The sequence below is a fragment of the Paecilomyces variotii genome, assembly GCF_004022145.1.
Source record: "Paecilomyces variotii strain CBS 101075 chromosome Unknown C8Q69scaffold_16, whole genome shotgun sequence".
Taxonomy (NCBI): domain Eukaryota; kingdom Fungi; phylum Ascomycota; class Eurotiomycetes; order Eurotiales; family Thermoascaceae; genus Paecilomyces; species Paecilomyces variotii.
In genome coordinates, this window is record NW_021167155.1 from 22245 (window position 1) to 39573 (window position 17329).

The following is a 17329-nucleotide window of genomic DNA, read 5'->3' on the forward strand; positions in this document are numbered from 1 at the left end:
GATCTTTCCTCGGGTGACATATGCGTAGTCGTGTATCGCGTTTTTGTTTCATTAGATGATTCGTTCATCACTTCAACCGTATCAGGGCAAGAATCGATTGCCATTATCTGCGGTCTCAATCGGCTCCGCGTCGAAATGCCCAGCATCAGTCCTGACCAAGCTGCGAATAGCCCATCTCCAACTGTCGCCGAGCTTTCCACGGTCAGCATTGACCCATTTATCAACTTTGCGCCTCCATTTTTCTTCCTCCGCCCTTTGTCGTTTGATAAACTCTGGTCCGACGTCGAACTCTTCGGTCATCGGCCATTCGTCCGAAGAATCACCACCGCTCCTATCATCACCGCTTGCCGCGCCATCGCCTTCGTTCGAGTCGTACGTCTTCGTTGCCTGGGGCCCACGTGATTTCGACACATTGTCTTTAAGATCCTCTAGACCTGCAAATGGATCTTCATCCTCATCGACCACAGCGACTCCTTCGGTGCCGGGCTGTGTCGCCGCGAGCTTGAGCCAGCACATCCGCCGAGGATCAAAGACCATGCCCCCAACGACCTGCACACCTTGCATTGCACCTACATTCGTTATCAGAGCCGGCGCCGTCTTTGGTGATTTAGGAGACGCCAATGCATCAAAGCCAGCCAAAGCATTCTCGTTCCCTTCCCAGCGGAACGTAGAAGGGTTGTACTGCATTCCCTTGAGGGCTGTAACAAGAGATGTCAGCTTAGATGCACATAGTATTCTTACAACATATGGAATTAACGCACACTTAGCCTCATGCACGCCCGCTCCCAGCGGCTTGATCAAGTGAGGCTTGTTTAAACCTCCCGACTTTCCTCTTCTGCTCTTGATTGTCGACGAAGAGCTAGAGCCATGAGTGCCGGCTTGAGCCTTCCAATTTGCACTGACAGGAGCTAGAGGGCCGCCATCACGGTCCCTCAGGCTCATGTTCAATGAAGCTATGCGCTGTTCCCTGGCATTTCTAGAGGCAGCAGTGTCGCGTGCAAACCGTGGAGTAGAGTCCTGTGGCCTGGAAGAAGTTACGGGAGTGGTTGGGGGGAAGGGATGCTCTGTTCGGTTTCCCGACGAAGTCTGTGACTGATTCGATTTAAGACGGAGAGATTTAGGAGCACCGCGCCCGACAGGTTGTTTGACGAATTTGCTCTCAGCTGATGCGGACGTTGGAAGATCATCGAACGACTCGAGCTCGGTTCCGTCACCGAAGTTTCGCCTCCTGGTTGGCCGGGTGATAGTGCGCTTAGCAGCTGCCGCTAGAGTCTCAGGGGCTAATTCGGTCGAAGAACGACCGGGAGTATCTGACCGCGTAGAAGTTGAATGACGAGAGGTCGGCCGCTGGGTATAATGAGTATCTGTAGAACTATCCGAGTCCTTACGTCGAAGGTTACGGGGTTTGACGCTAACATGATGGGATTGATCATGAGATGCGCCCGCTGGAAGAAATGGCGCAGGTGTTCTGCGGTTAGATACCAAGCGCGAGTCATTCGTCATGCGTTCGACCGGGGTTTTTGGCCGAGTCAACGAAGATGGCCGAGGAGCTCCGTCGTGACGTCCCGGAGAGCGCTGGAAGGACAGCCCTGTCGCAGACCCGGGCGCAGTACGCATGGCCGGCATGGATCTCTTTGCTCTCAAGAGCTGAGCACTAGTAGTAGTCGGCTCATTTTTGACAATATCCCTTGAAGGGTTAAAGACGAAATTGCGACGGCCGGGGGTCGAAGGCGTCGAAGTATGAGAAGATGTAGGAAGCGTAGGAAGGGAAGAGTGAGATATATGACCTCCAAATCTCGACTGCGGCCTTCGAAACTGCTGGAGGGGAGCACCGCTTTCAGAGACGGGTTCAAGGTGGGTAGAATGAGAACGATCATGGCCATGCCCGGAGAGGCGCGGAATTCGGGTTTTAGGGGAGACGGGCTTGTTTGTGAAAGTGATCGTAGTTGCAGAGCGACGAGCAGGGCTAGATGGACGTTCTGTCTTGCGTCTGATATTCCGGTTTAGAGTGAGTTTTCCCGGGTTGAACACATCGCCGTCTCCTATCTCAAGATCATCGAAGAAATCCTCCTTGGCTGAAGCATGATCCGTCCTCTGCACCTTCGAGGGCGTGTCGGGGATATCCTGTGGAGGCTGCGACTCTTGCCGCTTCCTCAGGGATTCCTCGAGATTCAAGGGCCCATCAGGAAGGACCAAACCATCCAAGCCATCATCACTCTCAGCAGTTAAACAACTAGAAACACTGGGACTAAGAGCAGAGGCCGAAGAACTGCGATTTGATCGACCGTCCCTCATAGTTCCCGCAAAACGGACGCCAATGCTTCCTTCCGCCCACTCGAGGTCGAAATCATCCGGAGTATGGTTTGAAGAACCTGGAGTGTCCTTCCGTGTCGAGAGTCTCAGAGGCGTCCCGTCATCCGGAAACTCGAGGCCATGATCGAAATCATCCGTGTCTTCGGTGACATTCTGATTGTTCAGCACAGTCTGCCTTTGGGCCGCTCTCGGCTTCGGGACTTTGATTGTGGGGATATCGCCCATATCGAGGAGATCATCGGAGTCTTTGAAAGCGGCTAGGTTGGGTACAGTCGGTCTAGAGTGCGGCGATGATGTTATATCAAAAATGTTCGGAGAGTGACATTTGACCGGGCTTGTAACGGCGGAGCCAATTTGACGCAGACTGTCGGGAAAGATGCGTGTCTCATGTTCCCTCAATACCAGCTCTCCATTGACCTCTGATAGATCCAAGTCTTCAGACCAGTCTTCAACAGCACTCTTTTTCACTTTCCTACGGCCGAGCCTCTTGATCGCGCCCCCAAGTAAGGCAGACTTGGGGACATTGGGTGGAATTGGAATGCCGGCATCTTTGGCGGACGCAATGGCTTCCTCTGTGGCGGCTTCGTCATTATCTTGCAGCAGAACCTGCCAATCCTCGTCACCAGCGTTGGAGTCGAGATCGGAACGGGCTGAACGGCGAGATGAGATGGAATCACGGTGTCCAGAGCGGCGTACTGACGAGCTTGTCACAGATGTCGCGCTCGAAGCAGCAGGGAATTGTATGTCATCCGTCCACTGCAGGTCACCATCGTCATCCCAACATTCAATCAGCTCCTCTTCAGCGTGGTGCAGTCGTAGAGTGGACGCCTCCATATCGGATGAAGGGCCGCGTAACAGGATGGCAGGACGACCATGTAACTAACGGACTAGATGCGACCCAAGATCAGAGTTATATCGGAGTAGATAGCGGACTAGGAGGTATCAGATGCTGCAGTTGGGATACGCGGAAGATCGAACGTCATGCCGCGTAGTTTCAAAAGACCGTGATCGTAGGACTAAGAAGCTCGTTTGTAGCTTCTTCTGCGTCGAGGCGGATGCTGGTGAGCAATAAACGGTCTTATCCTGGAAAAAAAGAAAGAAAGAAACAAGAAAAGCGATAGAGTCTCCAGCTTCCAGCTGGAATTTGGGGTCTAGTCTAGCCTCTGGGCGATCAGAAGATCAAAGAAGTGGGAGACGATGCAAGGACGAATCTCCCAGAGAGCGGGTCAGGCGATAAACGCGGGGGGTTCCAGGCAACGCGAAGACAGCCACGACGATGGAAACAGGAATGAGTGAGAGATGGCAACGCGCCAGGAGGTCGAGAGACAAAGGATAAGACGTGGCTTGGTGATGCCGTCCCCAGCGTCCAAGTGGAATGAGGTCGCGGGTGGACGAACGTTAAGCGCTCTTAGTGTGATCTTTGGCGCAAAAAGCACCAGAGCATGCCGGAGGGAGGCGAGACATCGAGCAATATAGTTCCCAAGGAGGTTGGTTATAGCTATGAGGATTGTAAAGACTTATTCTACCTGAATTATTTGTGACTTAAAAAAAGAGACAAAGAAAAAGAAAAAGAGAAAGGCTTGCTGGAATAATAATGATTGAATCGGGGAAGATTGTAAACAAAAGTTCTGAGTACTTAGTAAACTAGGTACCCAGGTAACTAACTAGAACGCTTAAACCGTTATCTTCACCGTACCTGGCAGTAGTGAAACCCCATCGAGAGCTGCCTGGAAGCTACTAATATTAAATATCCCGCCTTGACCATGTCTGCCTGAACCCACGCAGACGCCATCAGTTATAAAGTCCCGCGCGTTATTATTATTTTGTGCCATTCCAACTAGAAAAGTCTCCTGGTATTAATTTTCCGGGCGTAATCCCGCCATATTTATTTCAGCATTGATCCTGTTCTAATGCCCATTGCGACTCCCATTCGGTCATTCCAATGTCGTCCTCCGCCGAGCCACCAGCCCCTCGCATATTGCGTCTATCGAGGACTGATGACCCGACTGCTTACGTGCTCATCCACGTCTCCAGGTCGGGCTCAGAGCCACTGGACTTGAAATTGGTCGCGACAGAAGGAGAGGCGCCGTATGTCGGCTCAGGTGGATCAGCCCGTTATCCTTCTACGACAATCCGCTAGCGGCGTGCTAACAGCTTCACTACAGTGAGACAGTCGCGTGTGAAGAGCCTCCGGGCGAAGAATTACCAGGGTAGCGATGACGAATGGGTTCAGATTCTGAGCTATGTTCTCAGACAATCCCCGCCCTCCGACCACGACGCTACCTGGACCACCGGCTTGGAGGTCACGGCTAGTATTCGTGGAGAGGGCGACGAAGACAAGGAGCTGGTCATTTTGATCAGAAAGAGAATCGACACCATTACAGTATGCCATCTATTCTCCAGACTTGCCTCTTTGGGTCTTGGTGAAAGCCCCGTCTAACGCATACACCACAGCAAAGACTAGGCTCTATATCCTTGAAACAAGACGATGAACAAGCCATCGAATTGTTCGAATGGACGGCTATCACTGCATCTGCTGCAGACACCCTTGAAACGCAGGTGGCCTCGTTGAGTGCTCGATACCGCGCTGCAGAAGACACCATCAGCAAATTGAATGCGCAGCTTGAAGAGCTGGTTCGGGCAAAGAGCGAGCATGAGGATCAATTAATCGCTAAATGCGTCCAGCTGCTAAATGAGAAGAAGCTCAAGATTCGCAACCAACAGCGCCTGCTGGCGTCTTCCAATGTGGACCCTGGTAAAGGTGGGTGTTTTCATAGAAAAAAAAATCCTTTCCTTGTAGACAACCATCTAATGAGTCCTACCCCGTCACAGCCCATGAGCTCGAAGCTGCTGTTTCCGACGGATCCCGAAGAAGGAAAGCCGGTGCGAGTCGAGTTTCTAAAAGAAAAGTAGCAACCCCCGTCGACGCTGATAGCGACGAAGACGGCTTCGAGAAGATGGAAGTCGACACACCAAAAGGTCGACGCCCCCCAGCCGCAGCTCCTGATGAGGAGGAAGAAGAAGAAGAAACAGATTCCGACAGACCCTCAACGCCTCAACCGCTGGAAGACGAGGAAGAGACCGCAAGTGACGATGACATGGAGGACAATGAGGCAATTCCACCTCCAGCCGGCAAGGAGGCCAAAGTAGCAGAGGTGAATGCAGTTGGTGGGATACAAAGAAATGCCGGACCACCTGCCCTGCAGAGCCGACATACCCCTCCACCGCGAAGAGAGCTCCCTTTTAAACGAACCAGAGCGAGGGATCAACGCCAAAGTCCCCCAGCAGAGAAGCCACCTCCATCTCGTCCTTCTCCAGAAGATGATGAAGAGACAGATGATGATGAGTTGTAGTTAGCTCAAAAGCGAAAGTCACTCCCCTCTAGTCAAAACCGTGGCTCTTTATAGTAATGTCAAGCTATTCAAAACTTCAATTGCCAGCTCCTGTAGTATAGGATAATGCTGGTGCCTCTTATCCTACTGCTCCGTCGTATGGATCCGCAATAGCTCGTAGCTACGATGCCTCACAAAGGGGAAGGACAGATGTTCACTTCAAAGGATAGATCTACAAGGGCTTGAGTTCAAATCTGTGGGCTCTTCTCGAACACCAACCACTCTTCAGGATTTCATGCTCTGACGTGTCGATCTATATGTACAAGTCCGCCGCTTCCTACAAAGGACGGTGGCCCTAGGAAGTTTGGTCGGAGAGAGACACACTGAGACATACGCCAGGTAAAAACAAAGGAGAAATTTGTGATTGGAAACAAAAAGCGACAGGCATAAGCAATCGAGTACAGAGTGATACATAGAGAAACGCCCAAAATGAATACTGATCAATCAACAGACTAACTACGCCGCTCGCAGTCTAGGCAAACGCGGCCTGGGGAGACAGTTCCCCAGGTGCCATGAAATTCGTTTCGGGGTTGCCGGTAGCCTTAGCTGCAGAGCAACGAGCCATCGTCGGAGAGCTGCATAGGATGTTAGAAAAAGAGTCCTCACAAATACTACGACCGGGTTTAACAAACCTTCTTGAGATCACATCAGTGAAGTAGAAGTCGTCAATGACCTTCTTGAAAGAAGCACCACTGGGCTTGCTGCCCTTGTTCTGGTCAACGAGCTGGACCTTGCTCAGGGAGCTGACCGACGTCGGCTCCACCACGTCATATCGGCGGAGGACAGGGCTGATCTCCTCCATGCGGTCACGGAGCTGTTCGATGTCGTCGTAAGGAAGAGGGGCACCAAGGAATTCACTGGCAGCACGGATAATCTTCCAGTCGTCGCGGGCAGCACCGGGGAGCGAAGTAGCGGCGCGAGTCACCTGCACGCGACCCTCGGTGTTGATGTATGTGCCAGACTTCTCGGTGTAAGCAGCACCCGGCAGGACAACGTCAGCAAACTGAGCACCACGATCACCGTGGTGGCCCTGGTAGATGACGAACGCATCCTTGGGAAGATCGCTGGCGGTGATCTCATCGGCACCAAGGAGCCAAACAATCTTAGGTGTGGTGTTGGCGACCTCGGGAGATGGCGTAGTGAAACCAACTTCATAAGCACCAGCACGGGAAGCAGCACGCTGGAGCACGTTGTAGCCCTGCCACTCGGGAGTGTTGAAGTTGGCGTGCTTCTCGATGAAGCCTCCGACGGTCTCGAAGATGGCCTTCGCATCAGGGTGCTCGGCCGCAGCGCTACCGACAATGATCATCGGGTTCTTAGCCTCAGCGAGCTTCTTGCCAAACTCTCCGGAAAGCGCAGACTTGAGCGAAGTAACGTCGTTACCAAGGTGGTCAAACTCGAAGGTGCTCTCGAAGGTCTCGCCCACCAGAGCAATCTCGACATCAGAGCGCAACCAGTGCTTGCGGATCCGAGCATTGAGAACGGCAGCTTCATGGCGGGGATTCGTGCCAACCAAGAGGACTGCATCGGCCTCTTCGATTCGGTGGATCTGGGAGTTGAACAGGTAGTTCGACCGGACGTCAACACCGTGAGCAATAGGAGAGGAGCCACCGGGCTGGTCAAGAGCGAGGTTGTCGGATCCCAGCTTGTTAGCTAGGTCCTTCATAGCGACCAGGGACTCGACCTCAACGAGGTGTCCGGCAACAGCCTTGAACTCGTTGGCGGCAGGTTGCAGGCGCTGGTAGGCCGATTCGATCTCGGTCAGGGCCTGCTCCCAAGAAGCCGGAGCGAACTTTCCTTCTCTCCGGATCAGAGGCGTAGTCAGACGCTGGGTCTTCAATCCGTCGCATGCAAATCGGGTCTTGTCATTGATCCATTCCTCGTTGATGTCGTCGTTCAGTCTAGGCAGGATACGCATCACCTCCAGACCCCTAGAGTCGATCCTGATGTTAGAGCCAAGAGCGTCCAGAACATCGATGGACTCGGTGTGCTTCAGCTCCCAAGGACGAGCGCGGAAAGCGTAAGGCTTCGAGGTAAGGGCACCGACGGGGCACAGATCGATAACGTTGCCAGAAAGTTCGGAGTCAAGGTTCTTCTCCAGGTATGTTCCGATCTGCATGTCATTGCCTCGTCCAGTGGTTCCCAGCTCTGGGGCACCGGCGATGTCATTGGCGAATCGAACACAGCGAGTGCAGTGAATACATCTGTTCATCGAGGTCTTGATCAAGGGTCCGATGTTCTTGTCCTCCACAGCACGCTTGCCTCCCACTTCGTGGAATCGTCCACGGTCGGCACCATATCGCATGGACTGGTCCTGGAGATCACATTCACCTCCCTGGTCACAAATGGGGCAGTCGAGGGGGTGGTTGGCCAACAAGAATTCCATAACACCTTCTCTGGCCTTGTGCGCGAGGGGGGAGTTCGTGTGGACGACCATTCCGGGCTGGACGGGCCAAGCACAAGAGGCGACAGGCTTGGGGGCGCGTTCGACTTCGACCAAGCACATACGGCCTATCTAGATGTTAGGCTTCATATAATATCCGCGAGCAACGGTATATACTCACAATTGCCTGCAATCATCAACTTCCTGATGTATCGCGTTAGTATCCGTATCCAACATGTGCGGTTAGCGGAGAGGGGTAGCGTACTCATGGTAGCAATATCTGTAGCCTTCAAGTTAGCATTGAGCCTTATTAGAGATATGATCATCTCCTCTCACCTCGGAATTGTCGCTCCTGCCTTCTCACAAGCTTGAATAAGGGCAGAGCCGGCTATGATGATATGTAAGCAAACGACATCAGACGACCATCCAACTTCTTCCTACCTTCTACTGAAACCTTTTTGCCATCTGTAATCAATTAGTCAATGATCTCCCACTACCGAAATATACAGCAGACTATGCTAGACGCACCAATTGTGATTTCCACTTCGGCTGCCCGAGGGGTCGTCGACGCGAAGGTTCTGGGATAGTTGATCCTCGGAACCCGCCTCGAACGGGCGGCCGCACGAAGCAGCTGCGGCCGCATGATGGAGAGGGCAGTAATTAGGACAGGAGGAAATACTGCGACAGGAGAGGCAGAGAGAAGGGCGGGGGGAACAAGGGCAGAGGATGGAGTAGCTGTTGTTCGCGGTCGAAGTACTTTTGACCTCACTCGGATTCTCTGCCAAGACCCTCGTCGGGATGGCGTCTCAAATCACCGGCTTCAGATTGGTTCGGCAGCGCGGAGCATTCTTTTCTCCGTCCCGCTGATTAACAACCACTCAATTTTCTTCTTTTTTTCCCCCCTCTCTTTTTTCCCTTTCTTCTTTTATTAAATATAATACTCATTACGGGCGTGATTATTGTAGGTGGTAGTGCATCCTTCTCAGTTGAGGATTGATCTCTTCCTCCTCTGCTACACAGTCCCAGAACAAGTTTCTTTTTGGCGCCGTAGCTGGAGCGACTGAGGGCAGAAGATTCTGTCTGATTACGGTTCCGTTCCTTACCGACGGTCGCTACAATTCTGCATTATTATTCTCACCAATGCAGGTCGTAAAGATTGTTCTGGATGATATTATTACAGACGAACTTTTCCTTCCTTTCTTTCCGTATTTATGTCCCTACAACTGGAGACTCTTCGTTGCTCATTGTCGCTGTTGAATCGCACAATAATAATGAGTTTACGCTACGACGATATGGGGACCCTATGTACTCCGTATCCGATATCAACCGCCCTGAATGATATCAGGTCCGCAAGATGATCATCTAATAGGTGCGCATTCGCATGTATGGTATGGTCAACATAAGATGTCATTACCAAATTCCTTATCTAGATTGGACACAAAACGATCAAAGGCGCTTTTAATGCTCTGATCAGGCGACATGACATCAGACATGTCTTCCCCGTGGGGTCTGTAGAGTACATTCTTCAACGCCATTCAAATAAATATATCATGATCCGAATATGGTACATAAAGAGACGCAAGGCCTGCAAAAGATCATCTCGAAGACCCTGCGTCACCGGGTTGCCATGTCGACTCTTGCCTAGTTCCAGGCGGTAACCACGTGTGTGAGGTGCTTCTATCTCTTGTTGGCCCCGGTCCATCATCTTCCTTCCTCTGGTCAGCAACCGCCGCACTGAAGCCTTCAGGACGACGATTTTCGCCAATCTTGGCGGGAGGGAACCCGTATCCATGTGAGTCTCGCGGTTTGCTGGGAGTGCCAATGTTCAGAGGCAGAACAGAGTCCTTGGATCGGAAATGGTCCGCATTCGCCCGACGATCAGCAACATCATCATGACTGTTGCGATCATAGAGATATAGCCCGAGAAAGGTGAGTGCGATACCAAGCGCCTGAATAGGTGTTGTGCGACTTCCAAACCACACGATCGCAACCACTATCACGAAAACACGTTTGATGAGAGAGGCAACTGAATAGGACACCGGAGAGATCATGGACAACAGAACAAACGCTAGGATGTTCTGGGCAAAATGAGATATGCCGTTGAAAACGAACTCGACAAAGAGGGCTCCATGGTCCAGTGCGCCTCTCTTTCCTGACAGCTCAACCGCACCGTCTTGGAAGAAGTCTTTGATCAGAGAATACCCTTCGCTGACAAACCAGATAGGCACGGTCAGTATGAATGCAAGCGCTGAGCAGTAGCATAATAGGTTTAGCTTGTCTAGTTTACGCGCTCCAGACTGGCCGTCTTGTTCCGCACGGGCTGCCTCATTAAAGAGCTTCTTGGAGAAAATATTCTGAGAGACGAATACTATTGCAGCTAGGAAGGCGCACAGGATGCCGAAGAAATTGGTGGAGAAACCGGTCGAGCAGGCGAGCATCACACCGAGAGTTAAGGGAATCAAGGACATGTAAGTTGCCCTTGCGTATCGAATACGGAACACAAACCGATATGCCAGCACGGTAAAGAGAGGCGACAATCCTTTGATTGTGTGGACGAGAGATACTGGAATCTTGGATGTGGCCATGGAACTGAGGATATGACCAGCCAGCTGGAATATCGCCAGGGGCAACGCCGTCATAATCACCTCCCTCGATGGGCGACGGATGCCGTGCTTGAGGGCCGGCACTGCTCGTTTGAGTGATGGGAATAATCTCGACATGTATACGAGCAGTAAGCACCACATTGAGACGAAAGCGAACTGAACGATAGTAAGAGTTATCGGCTTTGGAAGCGCGTTGAGAATTGATTTAGACGACGTATTCGTCAGGGCCGAAGTCATATACCAGATAAGACATAGTACCTGGGAGCTCAAGCTGGTAAGCCAAGATGCCGGGAATGAAAACGGACGTCACAACAGGGACGCTGCCTTACAATGAGTCTGACCGACACTGGAGCCCTGAGCGCCTCCGCCAGCTCGTGCGCATTGGCGCTCACGCCACCATTCCCAGTTCTAATGGTGGTCAACGCCTCGTTTATACTCTTTCTCGGTCGATGTTTCGATCCTCTTGGCCCCGCAGCATGCGCCCAAGGAGGATTGCCTCCTCTGCGCGGCTGCCAGGTATCGTTCGCCGCATATTGAAGGGAAGGAAGCCCTTTATCTGTTAAGGCCTCATGCGAATCATCATGGAAGTCTGGGAATTTATCGACGGGGCTCGGCATCGAATGCGCGCTTGATGTCTGTATTACGGGTGGTTGTGTCTGCCGAATTGATGCTCGCCGCTGCGTACCGGTCACTGTGGTCGTGCTCATAGTCCCAGGCCTAAGTTACGGGCTACTGGATATGTCAGTATCGTCTTGAGACATCGTACGACCCTCCGCGGGGGAGACCATACCGGAAATCGAGAGGCAATTTCTTCGGCGGAATCTCCAATATGCACCCTACCACGGCGCAATTGGGAATCGAAATGAAACCTTTGCAAGTCGTTCACAGTAAAGAGCGTCTATACAGATTGAACATCGGTACGGAAGGTGTAGCAGCCGAGACACTGGACTCGGCAAGGAACAGGTAACGAATGGACGTGTTGAACTAGCACTGCATTGTCTGGGATCGCGAGTCGATACATAAACTGGGGATCGATCGCCTGGTCTAGTTACCAACTCGATTTGACATCCGGCGTGGGCAGCGACAGTGCTTTCGTTTGGTGGTAATATGTAGTTTCGGAAAACGTGGAAGGATTGGTTCCGTTGGTATCGAGTCGTCGTCAGCGTCCGTTTTAAGAGGCTGAAGTACTCGGCAGCGGGAAGCCACAGTGAAATCACGTGTTTGACATCTTCGCCCGTGGACAATAATAATAATAATGATATCGAAGTACAGCTTCATCCTTCATCTGGAAAATATACGGCGTACTCTTATAAGTTATTATTGGCAGGCACTCGAGCTGATTAAGGGACTACTATCAAATTTAGTTACCGTGTTAGGGAACACTCTCTCCGTTTGAACGTCGATGTCGTCGAAATCGATTCTGGGCGCAAGCTAAAGAGCTTAGCCTTTGTTAGATTAGAGGCGACAGGTGGGATCTTTCTCTAACCAATCACAGATATGCCTATCATCCACGTTCCAGCCCTTTCGGGGATTCATCTTTTCTCCTCGACTATGGGGACAAAGGCGGCTCCTTACGTGGATCTACGATTCCCCGGTCTTTCACTTCAAGATATACGCAATGGCACACAGTTGCCTAACTTCGATGACCTTTGTGTGTTCGTAATACTGTCCTATTTCAGTGGACGTGGCGGTATTATCGCTTGTCTATCCCATGGCAAGAGAGGTTGGGTGTGATATATGTCCTCGTAACTCTTCTGTTAAATAAAACGCTACTCCAACGAACCCCATGTTGGTTCCTACGACTAACCGCTCTTATATTCGACCGATATCTGAAATGACATTGCACAATGATTGGGTCATGTCATTGTTCTGGGGCTACTGGTTTCATCAGAACATGTTCCTTATACAGAGAGTAAGAATTACGGCCACCACACCTTTTGATAGCTCTTATTTACTTCCGCATGACAAAGTTCTACTCTCTCTCTATTCCCAAGAGACCGAGAAACTTGCCAATTCATATATGCTTTCTAATGATTACATGTCTAGCAAGAGATGACTATAAGAGCTGCTGATAATTCTTTTTGTGATGATGTTCTGCTCAGAGCGATGTTTCATTGCATCATTGAAATGAAAGTCTTGTTCAGTGCTCTCTACTCTATCCGGTAGCAAGCCTGCGCATAGGACCCTGATCTACTTGTTTTACTATGGCGATTCGTTCCTGTAGCTTCACGAGACACTAGCCTACAAAGCTGTGAGCTCAAACAACTTGTTGTACTTTGTCTTGCATCTTCTATTTCATCCTTCAGGATGTGAGAGTGCCCAAGGGCTGTATCTCGAGATCCTCCGGTCCACAGGTTCTTTCCAGGTTCAGGTTGTTGATGCTCCTTCCTCTTTGGGACAGTGGTGTTATAGGAACATCGCTCCCTCCTCCTCCTTCTCATCCTCCTCCCCCTCTTGTCTCTGTTGACGCTTCTCAATTCTTTCTATCCACCGTCCAGCCTTCCATTCCTACGCTCGTTCTAAGCTTCCTTCCCGACTCGTGTTGAGTTCTTTGAGTATCTATCTGGCTTGCCAGATCATTGCATCTTTTCAATTCTACTTTCTACTATCTACCTGCATATCTCTCAGCTTTGCTTCTGAATCTCGTAATCTTTCAGTGCCTGGTACTAGCACTCTTGTTCAAGCTTCTTCTTTGGTCTTTGATTTCAGCACGTCTAGCCCGCTGGGCGTGCAGGTGACCAACACACATTGTTGCAGCTTCCTTTCATCTGGTACTCTATACTGTTTTTCTCGGCGCTCGTATTTTTTGAAGCCTTCTCGCAGTTACCAAACAGTGTTCATCGGGTTGAAATGTCGCTCCCATTTGGACCAGCAGCGGGATCTGACAACAAGGGCCGTGGTCATCTTTCAATTCCCTATGAGGGCAGCTCTGAAGGCCTTGCAGTTACTTTGGCTCGTGTGGCTACGGTACGTCCATCTCTCGACGCGTTTTGATTTTTGTGTCTTCCATTTTGTTTTCATAGACACCCAGAATATCAGCTTTCTGACGATTATTCAATCCCTAAGCAGGAAGATCCAAACATGTCTAGCTGTCTTCCTGCAGTCCCAAAGCCTGGGAAATCTGGAAACAACCAGTCCCGCGTGAGCAACGGCGAAGATGTGCCGTCGAGCAAGGTCAGACCATCTCACTCTTTTGTAGATGACTTCTTGATTCACAGTCATAGAAGCAGAAGCTAGAACACTCCTCTACCATGTCATCCGCTGAACATCACACATCCGAGATGGAGAGACTTCTCGCCAAGCTTTCCCCTAAGCCTCAGTCGATCCTTGAGAAGACTACTAAGGACACTATCGCCGAAACTTTGGAGCGCCAGGTGTCTTTGGAGAGACAGGAGCTGCTTCATGGCAGGGTCAATACTCCTTCCGCTGTCCAGGGAGAAGACGATGGTTCTTCTGGTGCATCGCTCCGGACTCCTGCCACTGAACCTTTCACGGTCCCTAGCAGCGCAGATATGACAAAGCGAGACCATGAGAGAGTAGATACCATTGAAATGCTCCGCCTGAAGCAGGAGTTACTCGCTGCCAACTCACGTATCGCGCTTCAGGAACAAGAATTGGCGCAGACACGCGTCATAAAGCATACCCTTGACCAAGCACTTGGACCGCCTTCAGAGGCTGACTTTAACGGCCGTGACATTACGGAGCAAACTCTTAGCAACCTCCAAAGTGCGTTCAATGCCTCTACTCGGTCTGTCAGCCAACGCGCGGAGTCATGGGTTGGCCAAGATGATTCGCGCTCTGATATATCCGATGCACTATCTGCTGGTGCATATAACAGAACCCGCGGTTTTTGGACTACCCCTCAACAGGTATTTGGGGCTAACCTTCCAGCTTCGAATGACAAGAACTATCGCGAGTTTCCTTCCATGCCTGGTAACTCCGGAGCTCAGGAGCACAGTCGTGATTGGGACAGCAACGTTGGCACACCGTGCCATCCTGGCCAGGGTCCATACCAGGCTCATCGAGTACTCTCAGGTCCTTCTTCTAATGCGGGATTTAGCTTTGATGGACGGTACTCCGGTGAGCAAACGGTGTACTTACAAAGTCCTAACCTTGGACCTCGTCGCTCTTTCACCCAAGTGAACCGTGGTGGCTCCTGCTTTCCTCCACAGAATTCGCCTTGGGGCACTTTTCCTGCTGGAGTTCCGAACAATATCGGTAGCAGACCAGCACCAAACCAGCACATTGGGGCTTACCAGCAGGTTGGGATGTTCCCTGTCCTGCCGTACCAGCCCCGTCCCATTGGGACTCCGCTTTCACCAACTGCTGCAGAATTCACTTCGGCCAATGGAAATGTTGCTCCCTGGGCAGGATCAGCGGTAAGTACCAGATATCCTAACGCAATTTTAAAACAAATCTGACATATTTAAGGTTGGGACAAACTCTTCCCAGACATATATCTCACCACTTGAGCCATTGAACTATCGCCGTCTCCTGGACAAAAATGTCTCGTGTGATTGGAAATACATCGTCGACAAGATTGTATGCGGAAACGACCAGCAAGCCTCTATATTTCTCCAACAGAAGCTCAAGGTTGGCACTGCTGAGCAGAAGTACGAGATAATCGAAGCGATAGTGAGTCAAGCTTATCCTCTCATGGTGAACCGGTTCGGGAACTTCTTGGTCCAGCGCTGTTTCGAGCATGGAACGCCTGAGCAAGTTGTCGCTATCGCAAACGCGATCAGAGGCAATACATTAAGCCTCAGTATGGATCCTTTTGGTTGCCATGTGATCCAAAAGGCTTTTGATTGTGTCCCTGAGGAACACAAAGCTGTGATGGTCCATGAACTTTTGCGTCGGATTCCGGAGACAGTTATTCACCGTTACGCTTGCCATGTTTGGCAGAAGCTCTTCGAGTTGCGTTGGAGCAATGAGCCTCCACAGATTATGGCGAAAGTTAACGAGGCCCTACGAGGAATGTGGCATGAGGTGGCATTGGGCGAGACTGGAAGTCTCGTAGTACAGAATATCTTTGAGAATTGTGTCGAAGATGAGAAGGTAATTGTCGAAAACTTGCGGTAATTTTGACCAAAGACTAAACTATGATAAAGCGCCCAGCAATCGAAGAAGTCCTGGCGAAGATCGATCTTCTCTCTCATGGCCAGTTTGGTAACTGGTGTATACAACACATCTGTGAACATGGCGCTCCCCACGACAAGAGTCGGGCTATTGAACACATTCTTCTCTGGGCAACTGATTACAGCATGGATCAGTTTGCTTCTAAAGTCGTGGAAAAGTGTCTGAAGATCGGCGGTAGCGAGTTCCTTGACCGGTACCTTGCTCGCGTCTGCACCGGGCGTCCGGACCGCCCTCGTATGCCGCTAATTGACAGTAGGTTCTGGGAAAAAAAAAGGATATCTTGATGCTGATTGTGCATAGTCGCGGGAGACCAATACGGAAACTACTTGATTCAATGGATCCTGATGAATGCAGCTCCTCATCAGCGCGAATTGGTTGCTACTCACATCAGGTATAGGTAGTACGCATACTTTCAAGATATATTTGTTAACCTATTGCCTACAGAAAACATATGGTTTCCCTTCGCGGTTCTAAGTTTGGCTCAAGAGTCGCCATGCTCTGCTGCAACCCTTCTCACACAACGCGTCCTGGCCCAGGTGCTGGCGTCCAATTGAGCCGTTTTGGCAACCCGAACGACGAGCGCTACCCCGTGGCATCTCAAATTGGTGGTCGATTCAACCGCGGTAACCAGTGGAATACTGGATATCCTCCTTTCCGTTAACTGAACCAACTGACAATGGAATCGTGACGATCTCCTGTGATCGGATTACCAGAAGTGGATGACAGCATCCGCGCTAAAATCAAAAAATGTCAACAACTACTTGTTCGAATACACATTTGAATATAATATGCTCTTTCTAGGAGTCAGATGCGTGGGTTATGTCTTTGGTTCAAGGGCGTCTACCGTCAGCAAAAGTCCTGCCTTGGCTGATGAACGCCAAAGCACAAACGAATCAGTCTCATCGTTTGAACTTTACGCCTGTTTACTACTACGGTACGACATATCTATTTCTAATTCTTTCGGCTGCAGTGTCAGCTAACGACCGTCACTCTAAGTTGTCATATCTCTGAAGATGGTCACATTCTAAAGCAGCCCAAAGACATAATTTGTATGGATCGTTATCTCCGGGGCTTTGGTTTACCGAGAGAGAAAAAGCAAGAGGTGCCCCTGGTTAAGCATGCTTCTCTCGTGGCAATTGTCTCCTTTCATATGAGTGCTCTTGTTCCCTTGTCAGCAGTAATATTACTGGTGTACCTGCTTTCATTCACAACTATTTTCTATCTCAGGAGGGATCTCCCTCAAATGTTTGATTACTTTTCCTGTCACTCTTTTCACATTCATTTTCTTACTTGTCCGGAGGCGCAGGAACCGGTGGCGGTGGCTTAAAGCTCACCTTTCTTGCTCATACTACCAAAACATCCTGTATGTTATCGAATCCTTCTTTCTCTAGGAATATCAGTTCATATGTTATTGATACACCCGAGCAGTCTGTGAGGCACGAGCGCTTGATTCAAGAAGTAGAGAAGGATCATGAAATAGAGGCTGCAATAGTATATCC

General features: G+C 50.6%; 6 protein-coding genes across 6 annotated transcripts; 3 read left to right on the forward strand and 3 right to left on the reverse strand.

The window, feature by feature from the left end:
* Window positions 1–81: 81 nt before the first annotated feature.
* Window positions 82–3147, reverse strand: C8Q69DRAFT_448119 (hypothetical protein; the record flags this gene model as incomplete). The annotated part of the gene is made up of 2 exons (XM_028629270.1): window positions 82–698; window positions 762–3147. The coding sequence occupies 2 exons, from the start codon at window positions 3145–3147 to the stop codon at window positions 82–84; spliced, it is 3003 nt and encodes a 1000-aa protein (XP_028481426.1).
* A 767-nt stretch (window positions 3148–3914) lies between these two features.
* Window positions 3915–5744, forward strand: C8Q69DRAFT_116002 (hypothetical protein). The gene is made up of 4 exons (XM_028625158.1): window positions 3915–4415; window positions 4479–4696; window positions 4768–5074; window positions 5146–5744. The coding sequence occupies exons 1-4, from the start codon at window positions 4256–4258 to the stop codon at window positions 5664–5666; spliced, it is 1206 nt and encodes a 401-aa protein (XP_028481427.1). The 5' UTR covers window positions 3915–4255; the 3' UTR covers window positions 5667–5744.
* A 106-nt stretch (window positions 5745–5850) lies between these two features.
* Window positions 5851–8849, reverse strand: C8Q69DRAFT_481038 (NADH-ubiquinone oxidoreductase, subunit G). Its single transcript, XM_028631572.1, has 7 exons — window positions 8617–8849; window positions 8530–8553; window positions 8425–8476; window positions 8354–8368; window positions 8270–8292; window positions 6338–8216; window positions 5851–6280 (listed from the first exon to the last, which is right to left on the reverse strand). Exons 1-7 carry the CDS (start codon window positions 8729–8731, stop codon window positions 6178–6180), a joined length of 2211 nt encoding a protein of 736 aa, XP_028481428.1. The 5' UTR covers window positions 8732–8849; the 3' UTR covers window positions 5851–6177.
* A 706-nt stretch (window positions 8850–9555) lies between these two features.
* On the reverse strand, window positions 9556–11597 carry C8Q69DRAFT_116398 (triose-phosphate transporter family-domain-containing protein). The gene is made up of 3 exons (XM_028625160.1): window positions 11482–11597; window positions 11021–11420; window positions 9556–10949 (listed from the first exon to the last, which is right to left on the reverse strand). Exons 2-3 carry the CDS (start codon window positions 11396–11398, stop codon window positions 9684–9686), a joined length of 1644 nt encoding a protein of 547 aa, XP_028481429.1. The 5' UTR covers window positions 11399–11420; window positions 11482–11597; the 3' UTR covers window positions 9556–9683.
* Window positions 11598–13541: 1944 nt separating this feature from the next.
* C8Q69DRAFT_510560 (pumilio-family RNA binding repeat protein) lies at window positions 13542–16491 on the forward strand (the record flags this gene model as incomplete). Its single annotated transcript, XM_028633198.1, has 7 exons — window positions 13542–13658; window positions 13761–13865; window positions 13916–15070; window positions 15123–15749; window positions 15803–16082; window positions 16131–16221; window positions 16275–16491. 7 exons carry the CDS (start codon window positions 13542–13544, stop codon window positions 16489–16491), a joined length of 2592 nt encoding a protein of 863 aa, XP_028481430.1.
* Window positions 16160–17307, forward strand: C8Q69DRAFT_116064 (hypothetical protein). Its single transcript, XM_028625159.1, has 3 exons — window positions 16160–16221; window positions 16275–16764; window positions 16827–17307. Exons 2-3 carry the CDS (start codon window positions 16550–16552, stop codon window positions 17155–17157), a joined length of 546 nt encoding a protein of 181 aa, XP_028481431.1. The 5' UTR covers window positions 16160–16221; window positions 16275–16549; the 3' UTR covers window positions 17158–17307.
* The last annotated feature ends 22 nt before the right edge of the window (window positions 17308–17329 follow it).